At 35.8% G+C, this 16326-nt stretch overlaps 1 protein-coding gene across 14 annotated transcripts in view; it reads right to left on the bottom strand.

The window, feature by feature from the left end:
• VPS13B (vacuolar protein sorting 13 homolog B) overlaps nucleotides 1-16326 on the bottom strand; it is an 802268-nt gene that overhangs the window by 604519 nt on the left and 181423 nt on the right. The window contains exon 18 of one of the 14 annotated variants that reach the window (XM_033438220.2): nucleotides 394-9987. The exons of the other annotated variants lie outside the window; for them this stretch is intronic. Within the exon in view, the coding sequence (XP_033294111.1) occupies nucleotides 9971-9987 (17 nt within the window). The 3' untranslated portion in view covers nucleotides 394-9970. Of the gene's footprint in view, nucleotides 1-393; nucleotides 9988-16326 lie in introns of those variants that run through there. 14 annotated transcript variants of the gene reach the window in all.

The following is a 16326-nucleotide window of genomic DNA, read 5'->3' as shown; positions in this document are numbered from 1 at the left end:
ATTTATGTATCACCCTCTATTTCACAGTTAGTGGTTTAATAACTATCTTACGAAAGAACTGGGAGTAAATATTGTAAGTATTGACCTAAGGGGAAAATGAAATAATGCACAGAAAATGTTTTCATGGTAGTATTCTTTGTATGTAAATTATGTTAGAAGGTACTTCAGTTTCTTTTTTTCAATGTGGATTCAAGGTAATAAAATAAGAAGAAAAATATTTGGCAATCATTCTGATTGAACATGTATAATATACAATCTACTAAATTATTAATTAAAATAGAAAATGGCCTCTGAAAATCTGTAGAATGAAAATGCAAGATTTTGATGTTAAAAATTTTTCTAAAATTACCCAACATTCTATATACCTTCGGTAAACTGATAAATGTTTTAGGCACATAGAAGGAAAAACAGAAAAAGTTTACTACTTTCCTATATTATTTTAAAAAAAAACAGCCTACTACTCATCTCTAGCCAAAGCCATATATCACCATAACAGAATGGATTTCTGAAATGAGTAAATATTCCAGTAAAAAATTATCATTATAATTTTTTATTAAGCATTTTAAGAGCTGACTTTTGACGGTATAGTATACGATTTCTCATCTGCTGTCAGCTGCTAGGTTATTTCTGTAGTCTCTAGTCTACACATACTCAATACTAAATAAATGCTCAATTCCCACTGAAGTATATGGGGGTACAAGACTTTTTTTTGGCTAACACTGCTATGCTGAGGTTTCCACCAAGTTATTAAGCTTTCTTACCTCTATAAAATAATTAGTTTAAACTTCCATAGGAATGGCTATAAAGTATTCTTGTAAAAGTTTTTAATTTTGATTGGGAAAAATAGAATGTGTTCTAGACATCTTACTTTTCTCTAACACTTTCTTCTTTTCATACTCATTATATTTTTTCACTTTTATATTTTAATCAAAGATTATTTTCTTAGATATTAATGAACATCATTTTGAGTTATCCCTCCTCAAACATTCTGATTTCTGTGTTTAATTAACCTTATAAGATGTGAATTCCCAAATAGGATCTTATCTTGAGAGACTTGTTGCTAATTTTAAACTAGAAAACGAAGACAATTTTAAAGTTTTATTAATGCTAGCAAATTAAAAAATTCTGTAGATTCTACAAAGAATGAAACTATAATCCAACCTCTATTAATCTATTTTTATTAAATGTTTAAGGGCATTTTTAACTTAGAAAAATTATAAAGATCTTCATAAAGTTACCTAAATAAGGTATGCTATTAATATTTACATTAACTATCAATCTCTACACCTAATCATTGAACTTTCAAAACAATAATTACTGTTGCACATAAAATTAACACTGTTTAAAACCATTGGTACTTATAGTATTTTACTCTTATAATAAATATTTACATTTCAACTCATTGACAGAATTTCCATACATAAAACCAATGAGGAAATGCTCATTCTCGGTTACATAGAGAATGCTTACGTGTAATTGAAAAGTTAAAATTGAGACATTAATAATAAATCCAAGTGGCATGACTCATTTATTAAACTGATGCTGTTAGGCTGTAAGCATTTTTACACACCCATTTAAGAACGCCAAAAATGACACTGAAGTGGCTATTCTACTATTCAGTCTTTCAAAGACTGAGGCCAGAACTAAAGCCAAAGAGCAGATTTTAGGTGAATACCCAAACTGAATCTGTACTTCCATACAACCCTAATAAAGTAAAAACTACAATTAAAGGAAGAGTGAAAACAGTAACAATTTTCATTTATAGAACAGTCGTGGTATGCTAGACATTTTGTATTACTTCACTTGCTTTTCATGATAGGCCTATAAAAACAGGTTCTACTGGTCTTCCCCATTCTACAGAGAAGGAAACTGAGTCTTAAAGAGGTAAGGAGAGTTACCTAAGTCAAATGGTTAATAAATAGTGGGGCCAAGGTTCAAACTTCAGCACTGAGAAAACGCTTCTCAGAAAACTGAAACTTAGTTTCAGCAAAAAATACAAGCCTTAAATAAGAATCATAGATAACTAAAATCATTCTCAATTAGGCAAGTCAATAATGTGGGTGGAGATAGAGTCCTAAAACTTCCTATGGGAGGAGGGCAAACTTCTGATCCCAAGAAAAATAAGAGCAGCTCTGGGAGCCAGCAATGTGCAGGTCTCTGCTATCGCAAGAAACCCAGGATCTTTACATTTTGTCCTGCACTACACCAGAGAGCTGTATGGATTCAGTAAGGGACTAGTTAAACTTTAAAGACTCACAACACATTCTCATGAAGAGTTTCAAATGCCTAAATAAAATTCCAACAAAGAAGTTTACTTACTTTTTTCAGAGCTAAGAATAGGCAAAAAAAAAAAGTCTATACATAGTCAGCTAAAAACTATAATATGACTTGTAACTGAGTATCAAATAGTCACTTAAAAACAAAAGAACTCATTAATGAGTTACTATAGAAATAAGGGAAATGGGTAAAAACAAACTGATAAAGGAATTAACATGTATATATGTGGGTGTGGTGTGTATGTGTGCATCGCTTCTGCAGATATTATACCACTGCCAGCAATGTAAAAGAATTCTCCTAGTGACTACATGGTGTATCATTAAGTCAAAAGTCAAGACATATTTGCACCATGACTATTAAATGTGAAAGCTGGTAAACAGAAGTAAACTTTCAAACCATAAGTCAAATTGTGTCATTCCTCTGGTTAAAACCTTCCAATGACCTCCCATTGCAATTAGAAGAAAATCCAAAGTCCTTACTGTGGCTTGCAGGGGTTTACTGGCTCCCTCCAACTCTCTGACTTCATTTCCCTTCTCTCTTTCTCTCTCTCTCTCTATTTTTCAGAACTCTCCAGCCAAAGTGGCCTTCTTTCTTTCTCTCCTTTGCGCCAAGTTGTTGCCCATAACAGGGGCTTTATACCCAATGTTCCTTTTGCTTGAAATATTCTTCTTCCAGATCTTTGCCCTACATGAGAACAGCAGTGTATCTGCTTTGCTCACAAGACCCATGCCCAGCACTATTCTTAGCACATGTGTCCAGTGATAGTTAATGAATGAATGATTAATATCCCAAGGTCCACCCCACCCTTGTGGCAGACACATAGATCACCTTCGATTACCCTTCAACAAAAGACGCACTGCGCAGCTGCAAGGAGTGATATTAGCGGACAGTCTCCAGCTGTTAGCTTGCTTAGAGTTTGCTTCAGCTCTCCAGTCAAGGACACACAATCTTCCCTGGGTATCAGTGGGACGTTGGTTCCAAGACCCCTGTTCCCACACCCCTGAAGGATACCAAAATCTGCGGACGTTCAAGTCCCTTACAGTCGACCTTCCCTCTCCACGGGTTCCACATCTGCAGATTCAACCACCCATGGATCGAGTAGTATTTTCCACCCGATGCAGGACTCCTCCAACAACTTTGTTCCAAAGGTCCCTGATTGGGTCAGCAGAGACTTTGTCAAGTCAGCTTCACAATGTAAGGACTGCTCCTGACCAATCCTGCTCCCATTCTTTTCTTTACACAGGTGCTACTCTCTAGTAAACAATTTGCAGTCCGAACTTCATCTCAGTGTTTGCTTCCTGGAAAACCCCACAAGCACTGTTTCCAACTCAAAAAATCACTCTTAATGCCTACCAATTAAAATAGCCATTTTTAACAGTGCACAGAACATTCATTTAATTTCAAGCATCTGATGAAATAACTACCACCACCCTCATTCCCCACTAATGTTCATACACACAAACACACAGACACACCCATACACTCCCCCAAACTTGTAACCACATGGCACTTAGCGGATTCTCAGTTTATTTACATGTAAGTCTTTTTTTTTTTTTTTTTTTTGCGGTACGCAGGCCTCTCACTGTCGTGGCCTCTCCCATTGCAGAGCACAGCCTCTGGACGCACAGGCTCAGTGGCCATGGCTCACGGGCCCAGCCACTCCGCAGCATGTGGGATCTTCCCGGACCGGGGCACAAACCTGTGTCCCGTGCATCGGCAGGCGGACTCTCAACCACTGCGCCACCAGGGAAGCCCCTACATGTAAGTCTTAATTCAAATGTTACTTCTTCCATGAAGTCTTCAAAAACAATTAACTGATCTTTTTTTGTGCCTCTCCTTTGAACATCTAGCAGTACCTACCATACTATATTATAATTATCTGCTTATTTATATATCTATTTCCCTATTAAAGATGGGGCTCTTTTAATCTGTTCCTGCCTCATAGTAATAACCCCAGTGCCTTACAATGCACCTGGTTCAACTACGATGTTCTATAAATTTCTTGATGAAGAAAGGATATGAACTAAATGAACTAAAATAAGAGTAATTTTAAAAGATAAACCTTTAAAAGCATATGATTTTTACATAAATTTAATCTGTAAGCTTAAGTAACTATGGTAAGCATATTCAAGCCCAAACATTAACATGTTCTAAAAATAAAATAACTTTATTCTTCTTAGTGAATAAACATTTTGTTTTCGAGAGGGAGTTATTGTTAAAATTGAAAGCTACTAGGCAATTTAGAGACCTATTCATTTTGAACTTTTTAGGACACTTCCTTACAGATAACATATTAGTTACCAAGGAAAAATGAAGCACTGATTTTTACAACTCATTAAATTTCTTTTCAACTTCATATAACCTGTCAGTTCTCAATTACACCCTCCTGGGACAAAATCAGGCCAAACATCCCTAGTGTATAAGCATAAAACAAAACTAAACCATGAAACACACACACACATACACAGAAGAATAAAGTGTCTACTAGAAAAGCATTTTATAAATCCGAAAATTTTAATTTTGAGAATTGTTTAACACCAATGGTTAAGCCATACTAATTTTCTTTTTAAATTCAGTGAGCTAAAGTGGGCAAGTAGCATTACTCCTCCACGCAGTAATCAGAGAATAGGTGAACAATTTTAAAATCCTAGTATTTTAAAGGAAGGCTAAGTCTCCCATAGGAAAGAGAAGTGGAAAGGAGTCCAAGGGAGAAAATGGCTTGGTTCCACACCCTTAAAAATGCCTACAGCAATGCATCAAAAAATAAAATAAAATAAGCCCCGAGAGTCTGGGTCAGCAGCATAGTGTTACAGCTTAAGCACTGGGTCATCAGTGGCAATGGGAGGCTGATTAAGGGCTGAGGTAATGTATTTACTTACTATAGTAAGGAACTGTGTAACAGTGACGCCAACAGTACAAAGGGTTCTTGTGTGGATATCATGTACAAAGAAATACTATAACCATCTGCTTATATTTTAATATTGAAATATGTAACATACCAGAACAGTTTAGGTAAAGAAATAAACACAGGTAAACTATATTATAAATACTATTAGTTCAAGTTGTTAAAAAAAATATAACTTCATTCAGCAATCTATTATATTTTCCAACAAAAAAAAATCATTTCATTTTTATTACTCATTAAAAACTGATCCTAACTGAAACAACCTTCCTCTAACATAAGGGATAAAAGCAAAAATACTATGTTAATACAGAAAAAGGCAATTTTACATGTAATGAAGCCACTCTCAAATATAAACAACAAAAAATTTGTTAAACTTTTATGGCATTAATAGGTTAACTTTAACATTCATTCATCTTCCTATTTAACAGACAGGCTCCAATTAGTGGAATAAACATGTATGAATTATAGCATATGTATTATGTACAAAGCTCTTGGGAAACCTATTTTGCAATTAACCAAGAAAAGAATTAGGGCGGAATCTTACTATATTTGTGTTCCCAGTGACTGGCACAAAGAGCGACATACAACGGTGCCCACGTATGTTTACTAAATGCAAAAATTAATGAATATACCACGGTCAGTTTTTTCGTAAGGCTAAAAAAAAAAAGTCTTTAAACCGAGATAATGTTACCAGTAACAATATTCTTGATTTTGAAGATCACTATACCTATTCTCTAACATCTATTTTGGTCAAGATTGATATTAAAAATCATTACCCAAAGCATGATGTCCAAGAGCCATAAAGTGTCCTTACCTTTAATTCAATATTTCTTGGAACAGTTTTGAAGGAAAATAACTTTAAAAAATATTAACATGTGTGAAGATGCAAAAGACTTTATCCAATAAATTAATCACCTAAGTTCCAAGTGTTAATGGATTCCCAAAACATTAACTCAGAAGAATACTATTTAATAATTCAATTATAAATATTTTTGAGGCATATACTATATATCTGGCATCATGTTAGACAGCATACTCTGGGAATATAAAAGAAGTACACCTAACTCAGACTGAAGGCTATGAAACTTCAGTTAAGTCTGAAATGAAAAGTAGTTAAGCAGATAAGAGGAAGAGATGGTTATGAGGCTAAGAAAGGTGTTCCAGGCAGATGCAATACCATGTGCAACAGCAAGGATGTTTAGGAGACGTGTGTTTGGGCACCTAGTAGCTCAAAATGGCTAAAGGAAGGGACTTGAAGAAAGTTTCTAGAGATGAGTCTGAGAGATCATGAAATGACCTTGGACTGACACACAAAGAAGTTCCAATTTTATCATGAAGACAAATGGAAAGCCACCAAAGGACATAATCAGAATTCTATTTTATAAAGATCACTGAGAGTGCAGTAGAGAGAAAGAATTGGAAAAGAACAAGAGAGGACTGAGAGATCACTTGATATAATACTACAATAATCCCAGTTGGAAATAAAGACACAGTTAATACAAAGCAGCAGCCAGAGATCAGAAAGATTTAAGAGGAAGAACTGACAGAACATGATGACTCCTAGGTGTTTTGCGTTAGACAATGGGTAAATAGTGATACCATTAGCTATGATTAGAGAAAACAGTTAAGTTTCATTTTGAATATAGTCAGTATTAGACACCATGGCACATCCAAATGAATTTATCAGTTTCGGGATAAGTTCTGGGCTAAAGAATTAAATAAAGTACTTGTCAGTGTATGGGTGGTAGCTGGTATTACACAGGAAGAGATTACTCCAAGTACTTCCTCAAGGTCAAGGATGAAAGACAAAGGAGAAAAGCCCACAAATCAAAAAGAGTTCTATATGTCAAATATGTAGTCAAGGAAGATAAAAACTGCAAAACGTACACTACATTCAGCATCAAAGCTAAGTGGAATGGCAACAAGTTTATCATTCTAAGTTATTTCTCTGTGAAGGGAAAGAGGAAGATAAAATGAGAAGTTGAGAGGGATTCAGAATCCAAGGAAATTTTCTTTGTATGCTTTCACAATGGGAAAAACAAAAGTATGTGAGCACCAAAAGGAAAAAAATTTTAATATAATGTTATAAAAGGAAAGCATAACATAAAATGGTATATACATAATAAATAGAACCATGTAAAACTTTATATATAGGGACATGGGTTAGAAGGGAAAATGGAAAATTAAAAAGTCATGTTTTACTTGTGGTATTTTTCCCTTTTATGATTTCCTTTAATGTTGTCCTATGCTGTTACAATTTTTAAATGAGCAAAAAGAGAATAACACTCTATACATCTCTTCACCAAATCCCATCATGTTAAAATAATTAATTAGAGATGGACAGTCTTATGATTAATCATTTAAGGAAAAATATATCCAAGATTCAATCCTAGTTTTCTAATAATCATCTAATCTAATTCTAAAATGTACATTCCTAAAAGTGATCTGGTTGTTTCAAAACATCCCAGTTCTATAAGACTTCTATGTCTCACTAAACTTGGAAAATATGAGGCAAATGACATATAAACTTAAACAATCATAAAAATGCTTAGAAAGTAAAAGCCTCATTTAATGAAAAAAACTTAGAAATGTTTCCATATGTTTTTATGAAGTATTCTTTCCCCACTAAATGAACACATTCAAGATTTTGTTTCTGGCTTTGGTTCAGAAAAAACCCATCTGCATAGTACGGCACTTACAAGTACATCTCAGTCATGCAATAGTTATGTCACAGCTCATATATCAAATAAAAATCACATTCAAGCCCACACAACCTCACAGACCTAAAGTCTTCCTTTCTATTAAGAGTATTCCTGAGAGAGCTTTCACTGCACCTCGCTGCTGATGTCACATGACTTTTGTTAGGAAGTTAAATCCTAAAACTAAAATATCAAACAGTTTGGAATACAGTTGTAAATTACCTAAAAAAATTTTCTCTAGTTATAAAGTATGAATATTTCCTTTTCACAGAAACAGGTATAGAAGTGGTGAAAAAACTGTTACTATATCTCACAACACTGTGATTTCTTTTAATACAGCATTATTTCATTATATTAAAGGCATGATAAAGTGATAATGATTCATTTAATACTTAGAATAACCTTGGTAAATATTTTGAAAGCACCTCTATTTGATTCCACATATGTATATATGGAAATATATTCATTAGAGATTAGAAATATTATATTATCTAGATCAATTTTCACAAACTTCATGTATTTGTGTACTAATGATATTACTGCTACCCTACCCATGTATCATTTGTACTATTATTTACTTAATAAAGAAGCAATATTGCACAGTGGCTAAGAGCTTGAAAACTGTCAGAGCACATGGACTGATGTTCTAGCTCTGCCACTCGATCTATAACCAAGGGCAAGACAATCTCTCTAAGCTGCAGTGTCTCATTTGGGATAATAACAGAACCTTCCTCTCAAAATTGTTTTGAAGATTAAATGACTCAATAGATATTAGGCACTCAGAAGAGAGCCTGGCACACAGTAAGCACTAAATAAGTAATTAGCTAATACTATTGTTAATATTTTTCTTTAAATTTGCCCACAGTTTTTTACTTTTACTTCATGATAAATTCATTTCATGAGCAAACTCTTTTCCCACTATTATCTTAAGCAATAATATCTGAAATCATGGGTATAACATAGGGGAAAAATTTTTTCCAATATGCAGTAAAAAAATAATTTTTATAATTAAAAACTAAGTTTCCGGGCTTCCCTGGTGGTGCAGTGGTTGAGAGTCCGCCTGCCGATGCAGGCGACACGGGTTCGTGCCCCGGTCCGGGAAGATCCCACATGCCGCGGAGCGGCTGGGCCCGTGAGCCATGGCCGCTGAGCCTGCGCATCGGAGCCTGTGCTCTGCAACAGGAGAGGCCACAACAGTGAGAGGCCCGCGTACCACAAAAAAAAAAAAAACTAAGTTTCCAACATACTACTTAAAATCATCTCCAATACCGACAGTGATTTGTTTATCACTCAGATAAGCTCAGAGCAATAACGAACCCTTAATAATTATATAAGGGCCATCTTTTGTAGTACGCATTAAAAATTACGTGCCTTGGGGGAAAAAATACATTCAAAGGAAATGGAGATATTTAAATAACATCCTATGATCAGTACATTGATAGCTATTACAAGAAAAATACACAATGATTTCTGTAAGAAAGGAGTATTAGAAAACAAGTAAATAATGCAACACCATTCAATGAAGAACTGTCATCCTGTTCTTTTCCAGTTTCAGAGAGTTAAAAACCCCACTGGTTCTTCTTTCCATAAAACTAAATTCCTCCTAGTTTTAGCTCATTATTTTCCTTTTCAGAATTAGAAAACCCTGTACCTTTTGTAAAATCATGAAATAATCCAAGACATATTTTATTATTTCTATCAATATAATTAATAACAGTAGCTACCAATTATTATACCAGACACTGTGATAAATGCAATTTATCACAGCCAAACCATGAAAAATGTATTATTATCCATATTTTACAATGAAAAAACTAAAACTTCAAGAATCTAAGCAACATGTCTAAGATCCCACAACTAGTAAATGGAATTGGGTAAGAGGGGGCTCCACGGGAGTAGAATTTAAACCATAGGTCCTGACTATGCTATAGTGAACTAGCAGACAGCCAAGAACGGTCCTTCAAAGTAGTCAGAAAATAACTACATCAATGTTTCACTGATCAAAACATTTTTGGTACTCCTTATTTACAACTACATTTATGGCCTATAAGTCATTCTTCTGAATTGTCCCAATGATGACAAATCTTGATCATTTGAGGGGTGAGTCTGAATATTTGAAAGAAATAAATACACTTCAGAGTGAAGAACAGTGAGTAAGGTGACACCAAATCACAACAACTCTTTATATTCTAAAACAAGGCATGATTCTAGATACATATTCAAGATTACATTTTGTTTCTTTGACACTGTCTTTAAAAGAAAAGGAAGTGTGTATTTAAAGCTAACGTACTAATTTCCTCATATGTCTTCTAAATTGGCTAAAAAAACAATTTCAAAGAGACTTTTAAAATCTGTGAACATGACAGTGTCTATGGATTGGAAACTACAGACCAAAAGAATAACTTAGAAAAGCAACAGTCATTAGGATATATAAGTTTTGTTTTCACTGTAACAGAATAAGCTTCAAAGACTTATTCTTTAGAGAACACTCATTAAAACCCCTCTCTGGCTTTAAAAACTTGAAACATTATTCTCGTTTTATAATTGCCTTCATTTCTCCTCCTCTTCAAATAGCTTATCTAAACCTGTTCAGTACCTTTTTTTTTTTTTTTTTTTCTTTTTTGCGGTACACGGGCCTCTCACTGTTGTGGCCTCTCCCGTTGCAGAGCAAAGGCTCCGGATGCGCAGGCTCGGCGGCCATGGCTCACGGGCCCAGCCGCTCCGTGGCATGTGGGATCTTCCCGAACCGGGGCACGAACCCATGTCCCCTGCATTGGCAGGCGGACTCTCAACCACTGCGCCACCAGGGAAGCCCCTGGTACTTTTTAAAAAATATTTTCTAATGTGTGATCAGCAATACTGTTCAAAATTCTGATCACTAAAGAATAAAATTAAGAAGAGTTTCTTAGTTCTTCCTGGTGAAACTTTTGATTTGGAATCAATCCAAAATTAGGTTGTCTCTTTCACCATGGAACTGACTCAAGTTCAAGCTACAGCTTCATACTCCCTTAGGTGTCCAGTATAGCACATAACTTTTCTTGTTTGTTCCAATCAAATCTTTGCTTTCTAATTTTATTTTTTTGTTTTATTTTTGATTTTTATTTTAAAAAGCTTTCTATTTTAGAACAGTTTTAGATTTACAGAAAAACTGTGAAGAGAGTACAAACAGTCCCCATATACCCAGTTTCCTCTATTAACATCTTACATTAGTATGGCACATTTGTCACAATTAGTACTAATTTTATTACTTTTAATCCAAAGTACATTGTAACCTTTTATACTTCTCCCTGGTCTTAGAGATTCACTTTATATGAATAACAACTCTGACCAATTTAGAAATAATACCTAATTTAATGTGCATATATTTTTCATTCTTTCCTCCATGATATCAATATAAATAAATAGAAATGGGTTTAGGTGAAATACCAATTAATATATCTCTGATAAAGATGCCAAACCATCAATAATTATACTTTGCATTAGACAGTGATAGGTATTTGTTAGGACTCATATTGATCAGAAACAGAAATCCAACTTAAACTAGCTTAACCCAAAAGCTGAGATTAATTGGTTTATAGAATACGGAGAAGGGTTGAAAACCCAGTGATGATGATAAGGATAAGCCCCCAGAAAAAACTGGTACCAGAGTCTCAAATGACTCCAGAACTCTTGTCTCCTTGGTCTCTTCAGATCACTTTACTTTTCTGGAGTTGTGTTTCCTTGCCATGGTAGGAAACAAAAACAATAATAACTCCCAGTTCCTACATTTTATGTCTTCTACCACTAGAAAAAACTAACCTCATTTTCTCTGGTTCCAAGTTCAAAACCCAAAAAAAAGATTCTGATTGGCGCAATTTGGGACTTGTGGACTTTGAACAAGTAGGCACCCTAACTGACTCAGTAAGGTGCCCTACCCCTAGGCCAAACGGAAATAGCAAATCAAAAAGCATTTTTAAAATGATATAAATGAACTTATTTACAAAACAGAAACAAACTCACAGATTTCAAAAACAAACTTATGGTTACCAAAGGGGAAACATGGAGGAGGGGATAAATTAGGAGACTGGGATTAATATACACACACAACTATACATAAAATAGATAACCAACAAGGACCTACTGTATAGCACAGGGAACTATAGAAAAAAGAAACTATAGGAAAAAAAAAAAAAACCTATAGAAAAAAAATCACAGGTGATCAAATCATCTGGGTTACTCAAGCTGATGCCCACAGCAGGAACCCTTTCACTGATGAGACCATCTGGAATAAACATGCACCACCCAGATTGCCACCACTGCTGCCTGAATCCATCACTGTATCAGACATGGCAAAACATCCACAATCATGGATTGGGCAAAAAGTAAAGGACTCTTTCTGATGCAGAGGTCACCGTAGTATGATCCACTCATGACCCAAAGTCAAGCAGTTTATAATGTGGTGATGAAGGCCTCACTGCCCTAGGTGTTGCCACCCCATCCCTGCCCAGCCTACTCCTGCCAAATTCACTATATCAGACTTTTTTACCCCTAACTCTCAGTCTGATCAGCAAATTCCAATGTGCACATACCAATGTGGCCAACAAAATTAAGCTGTTACATGTTCAAGGCCATTTACCAGCTAACAATGGTGTGCCTTCTATTAGAAAGGGCACACAACATGTCAAAAGTTGGAATATCTGATGAACATTCCATGCTCCCTACCTAATCCAAGGCATCTAATATTGTTGAGCACTGGAATGGCCTCCTCATAACTCAACTAAGAAAGATTTCTGACTCTACCTCTTTCGCCTTCTTTAGGTCCACATAATTCAGTAAAGTACCTAACAAAGGGTTCATCTCCTCTTGACCACCTCCCAGGGTAATAATCAGGAAAAAAGCAGTGGGAATTATAAAGACAACAGGGGTCAGAAAACATTCCCTGTAAAGGGCCAGAAAGTAAATATTTTAGGCTTTGTGGACAACATACGATCTCTGTCACATTACTCTTTTTCTTCCCCCAACCCTTTAGAATTGTAAAAAAAAAAAACAGTGTTAGCTTATAGCCCTTCTTTATAGAAGGCCACAAGCTAGATTTGGCCTAGGAGATTTAGTTTGCCAACCTCTGGTATGTACTTATTTTGAAACCTCGGCTTTCTACCCTGAACACTCCTAAGCAGGATGTACCTTACGTTCCTATGACAGTGGTCCCAAGCGAGCCTAACTGGTACACCTTCCAGGTAACAGCCCAGACAAAGGAAATCTAGGATTCAAACTTAATTGTGGTCCAGCCACCTGGATTCTCTTATTGGACTGGTATGGTCCTATATTAGGCAACATTTTATGAAAAGGGCCAGATAGTATTTTAAGCTTTATGAATCATAGGATCTCTATTGCAACTACTCAAATCCAGCACTAGAGTGCAAAAGCAGCCACAGAAAATAAGTAAACAAATGGGTACAACCAGATTTGGCTCAAAGCAAGCCAAGCTGCTAGTGGTTTTCTTTTTCTATATGGCAGGGGGAGGGGGAAGCCTAGTAACAGCTCTATTTCTATCCTGGAAGGATTTGCATAGAAAAGGAGTCAACTCATATGTCTTTTATAATAGTAAGGATTATAAGCTTCATATTTATGTTCTTTTGTTTTCTCAGATTCTACACTATATTACTAAGAATAAAGGACACAAAAACACCCATATATACTATAGCTGAAAAGTATGAACGAAAAACTATGAATTCTTAATTTGATGCTAATCAAAAATACTGAATGCTTGGTATGTGATAAATCACATTCCCAGAGATCCGAAATTATATTACATCACTTAATCATGCAAATCACCTTCTGAGGTACTATCATTACCAGACATGACTGTATCCTTGAACATGTTATGTAATGTCTGTGCTCCAATTTCCTCATCTGGAAAAAGGGAATAATTGTGTATCTAAGAAAAGAGCTTCTAAGTATTAAATGCATTAATACATATAAAGCACTTAGAAAAGTGGACATGCTAATCACTCACATGTTAACAATTATTATTACTATTATAATTTATTATTCAAAGGGGTATACAAGGACTACTACATTTTAATAAACCTGCCAAGTGATCTCTTATAATTGTTTTGATCATTTACTTAAATGATATTTTAAAAGTAAACAGCAAATTTTGTGTCACTTTTACACCCAAACTACTTCTAATTCAATATAAAAGAAGCACTTATGCGCTGTTTTTCTCGATCAACATATAATTTAAAATTTGTAGTAACTACATTAAAAAGGAAAATTAGATGAAATTTTAATAACATTTTTGTATATCTAAGATATTATCATTTAATATTTAATAAATGCAAAAAATTGATATTTTACATACTTTTGGTTTACAAAAAGTGTTTGAACCCAGTTAAGTATTTTATACTTACAGCCATCTCAATTCAGACTAGCCACATGTGGGTAACAGCTACCATACTGGATATCACAATTCTGAGTTACTAAATACATAATTCTCAAAAATGTTACACAAATTTAAATCTTTCTTCCACCTCCTCTTCTTCCAGCACTCCCCTTTCCTTCTCCACCCAAATTTTAAACTCATTCATTCATTCATTTATGTGATATGTTAGGATGAGATCATATTCCTCTGGAAATGGAGAAAGACAAGCAAACAATCTTAGTACAGTTGGAAAGTGATCTGGGAGCTCCCTTTAAGAGATTTGGGGGAGAGGGTAGACAGATACAGATAGATACAGTCTAAATTGAAACACCAAAATAAGTGGGGATAAGCCAAGCAAAAAAGGGAAGGACATGGCAAAGAAAACAGTATGGAAAAAGTCCTTAAGCAGAAGAGAGTTTAGAGTACACGTGTGAAGAACAGAACGAAGATCAATGTAGCTTAATCAGAGCAAACAAGAATAAGTGTTGCACATGATTTGCCCCATCAGGCATTCAAATTTTCCCTATAGGAAACATGAAAAAAAAATCTTAGAATAAAGTGACTGATAGTTGTCTACTTAAAACTCATTCTCCAACTTTGTTCAGGGTAGGAATGTATCTAGCTAAAAATACTCACCTCCCTAAGTAGAATAAAAAGCAGATGCTGTCAGGTAATATAAACACTGTTTTAAGAACTGTGCAGGGACTTCCCTGGGGGTGCAGTGGTTAAGAATTCACCTGACAATGCAGGGGACACGGGTTCAAGCCCTGGTCCGGGAATATCCCACATGCCTCGGAGCAACTAAGCCCATGAGCCACAACTACTGAGCCTGTGCTCTAGAGCCCACAAGCCACAACTACTGAGCCTGCGTGCCACAACTAACAGTAGCAAGCTTAAGGCTGCTATCCTTAGAAAGCCCTACCTGGGAAGTTGGCCCCTGACTGACAGCATCTAGGAACCTGACTTGCCTTCATTCTTAACTGATAAGAATGGTCTGCTCTCCTTAGACTTTTATACAAAAAATATAGTTTATACTAAACACCTGCTTTCCTTCTGGGAGTCTGGAATTTTGGAATGTGCTAGATAGAGGTTGCCTGCATGAGGAGCCCCCAGTAAAAGTCTGGGGTACTGAATCACTAACAGGTTTCCCTGGGCAGAAACAGTGCACGTTACTGTATATTTTGTTGGTAGAGAAAAGCAGTTCAACTGTACCTTCTTCACAGGAGGGAAGGGCAGAAGGAAGGTTGTGTATGGATTTCTCCAAACTACCTGTCTTTTTCTCCTTTGATCAGACAGGTATCCCTACTATCTTGCTACAATAAATCGTAGCCGTAAGTATAACTGTATGCCAAGTCTACTGAGTTCTTCTAGAGAATTTCCAAATGCAGGGGTCCTGAGAACCCCAGACATAAGAACCCATATAGCAATTCTATTTTAATCATTTTTCACAATTAACTTAAATCACAGTATTCTCTTACTAACAATTATCTCCCAAATTTAATTATATTGTTTAAGTGGCTGACTTTGCTCATTCACTAGCAAAGAGAGACCTCCTAGCTCCTATCTACTGTACTACAGATGATGTTGGGGGTTGCAGGATCGGGGGAGGGGGAGGGTAGGGAAGAGAGATGATCTTAAAAATTGGTAGAATTTACCGACTATTTACATTCTGAATGCTCACTCAAAAAAGCAGACGAGGGGGCTTCCCTGGTGGCGCAGTTGTTGAGAGTCTGCCTGCCGATGCAGGGGACACAGGTTCGTGCCCCGGTCCGGGAGGATCCCACATGCCGCGGAGCGGCTGGGCCCGTGAGCCATTGCCGCTGAGCCTGCACGTCCGGAGCCTGTGCTCCGCAAAGGGAGAGGCCACAACAGTGAGAGGCCCGCGTACCGCAAAAAAAAAAAAAAAAGCAGATGAGGAAACACCATCTTTAGACACTCTCAATAGTAATTAGTACCTACTGGAGATACAGCAAGACAAATTGAAACATGGTACCTGGTCTCATGGAACCTATTTTCTACTTTTGAATCTTCTGAAGAACTGA

Source organism: Orcinus orca, chromosome 17, assembly GCF_937001465.1.
Source record: "Orcinus orca chromosome 17, mOrcOrc1.1, whole genome shotgun sequence".
NCBI lineage: Eukaryota > Metazoa > Chordata > Mammalia > Artiodactyla > Delphinidae > Orcinus > Orcinus orca.
Note: the sequence above shows the minus strand (reverse complement) of the source record. Positions and strands in the feature narration are given on the sequence as shown.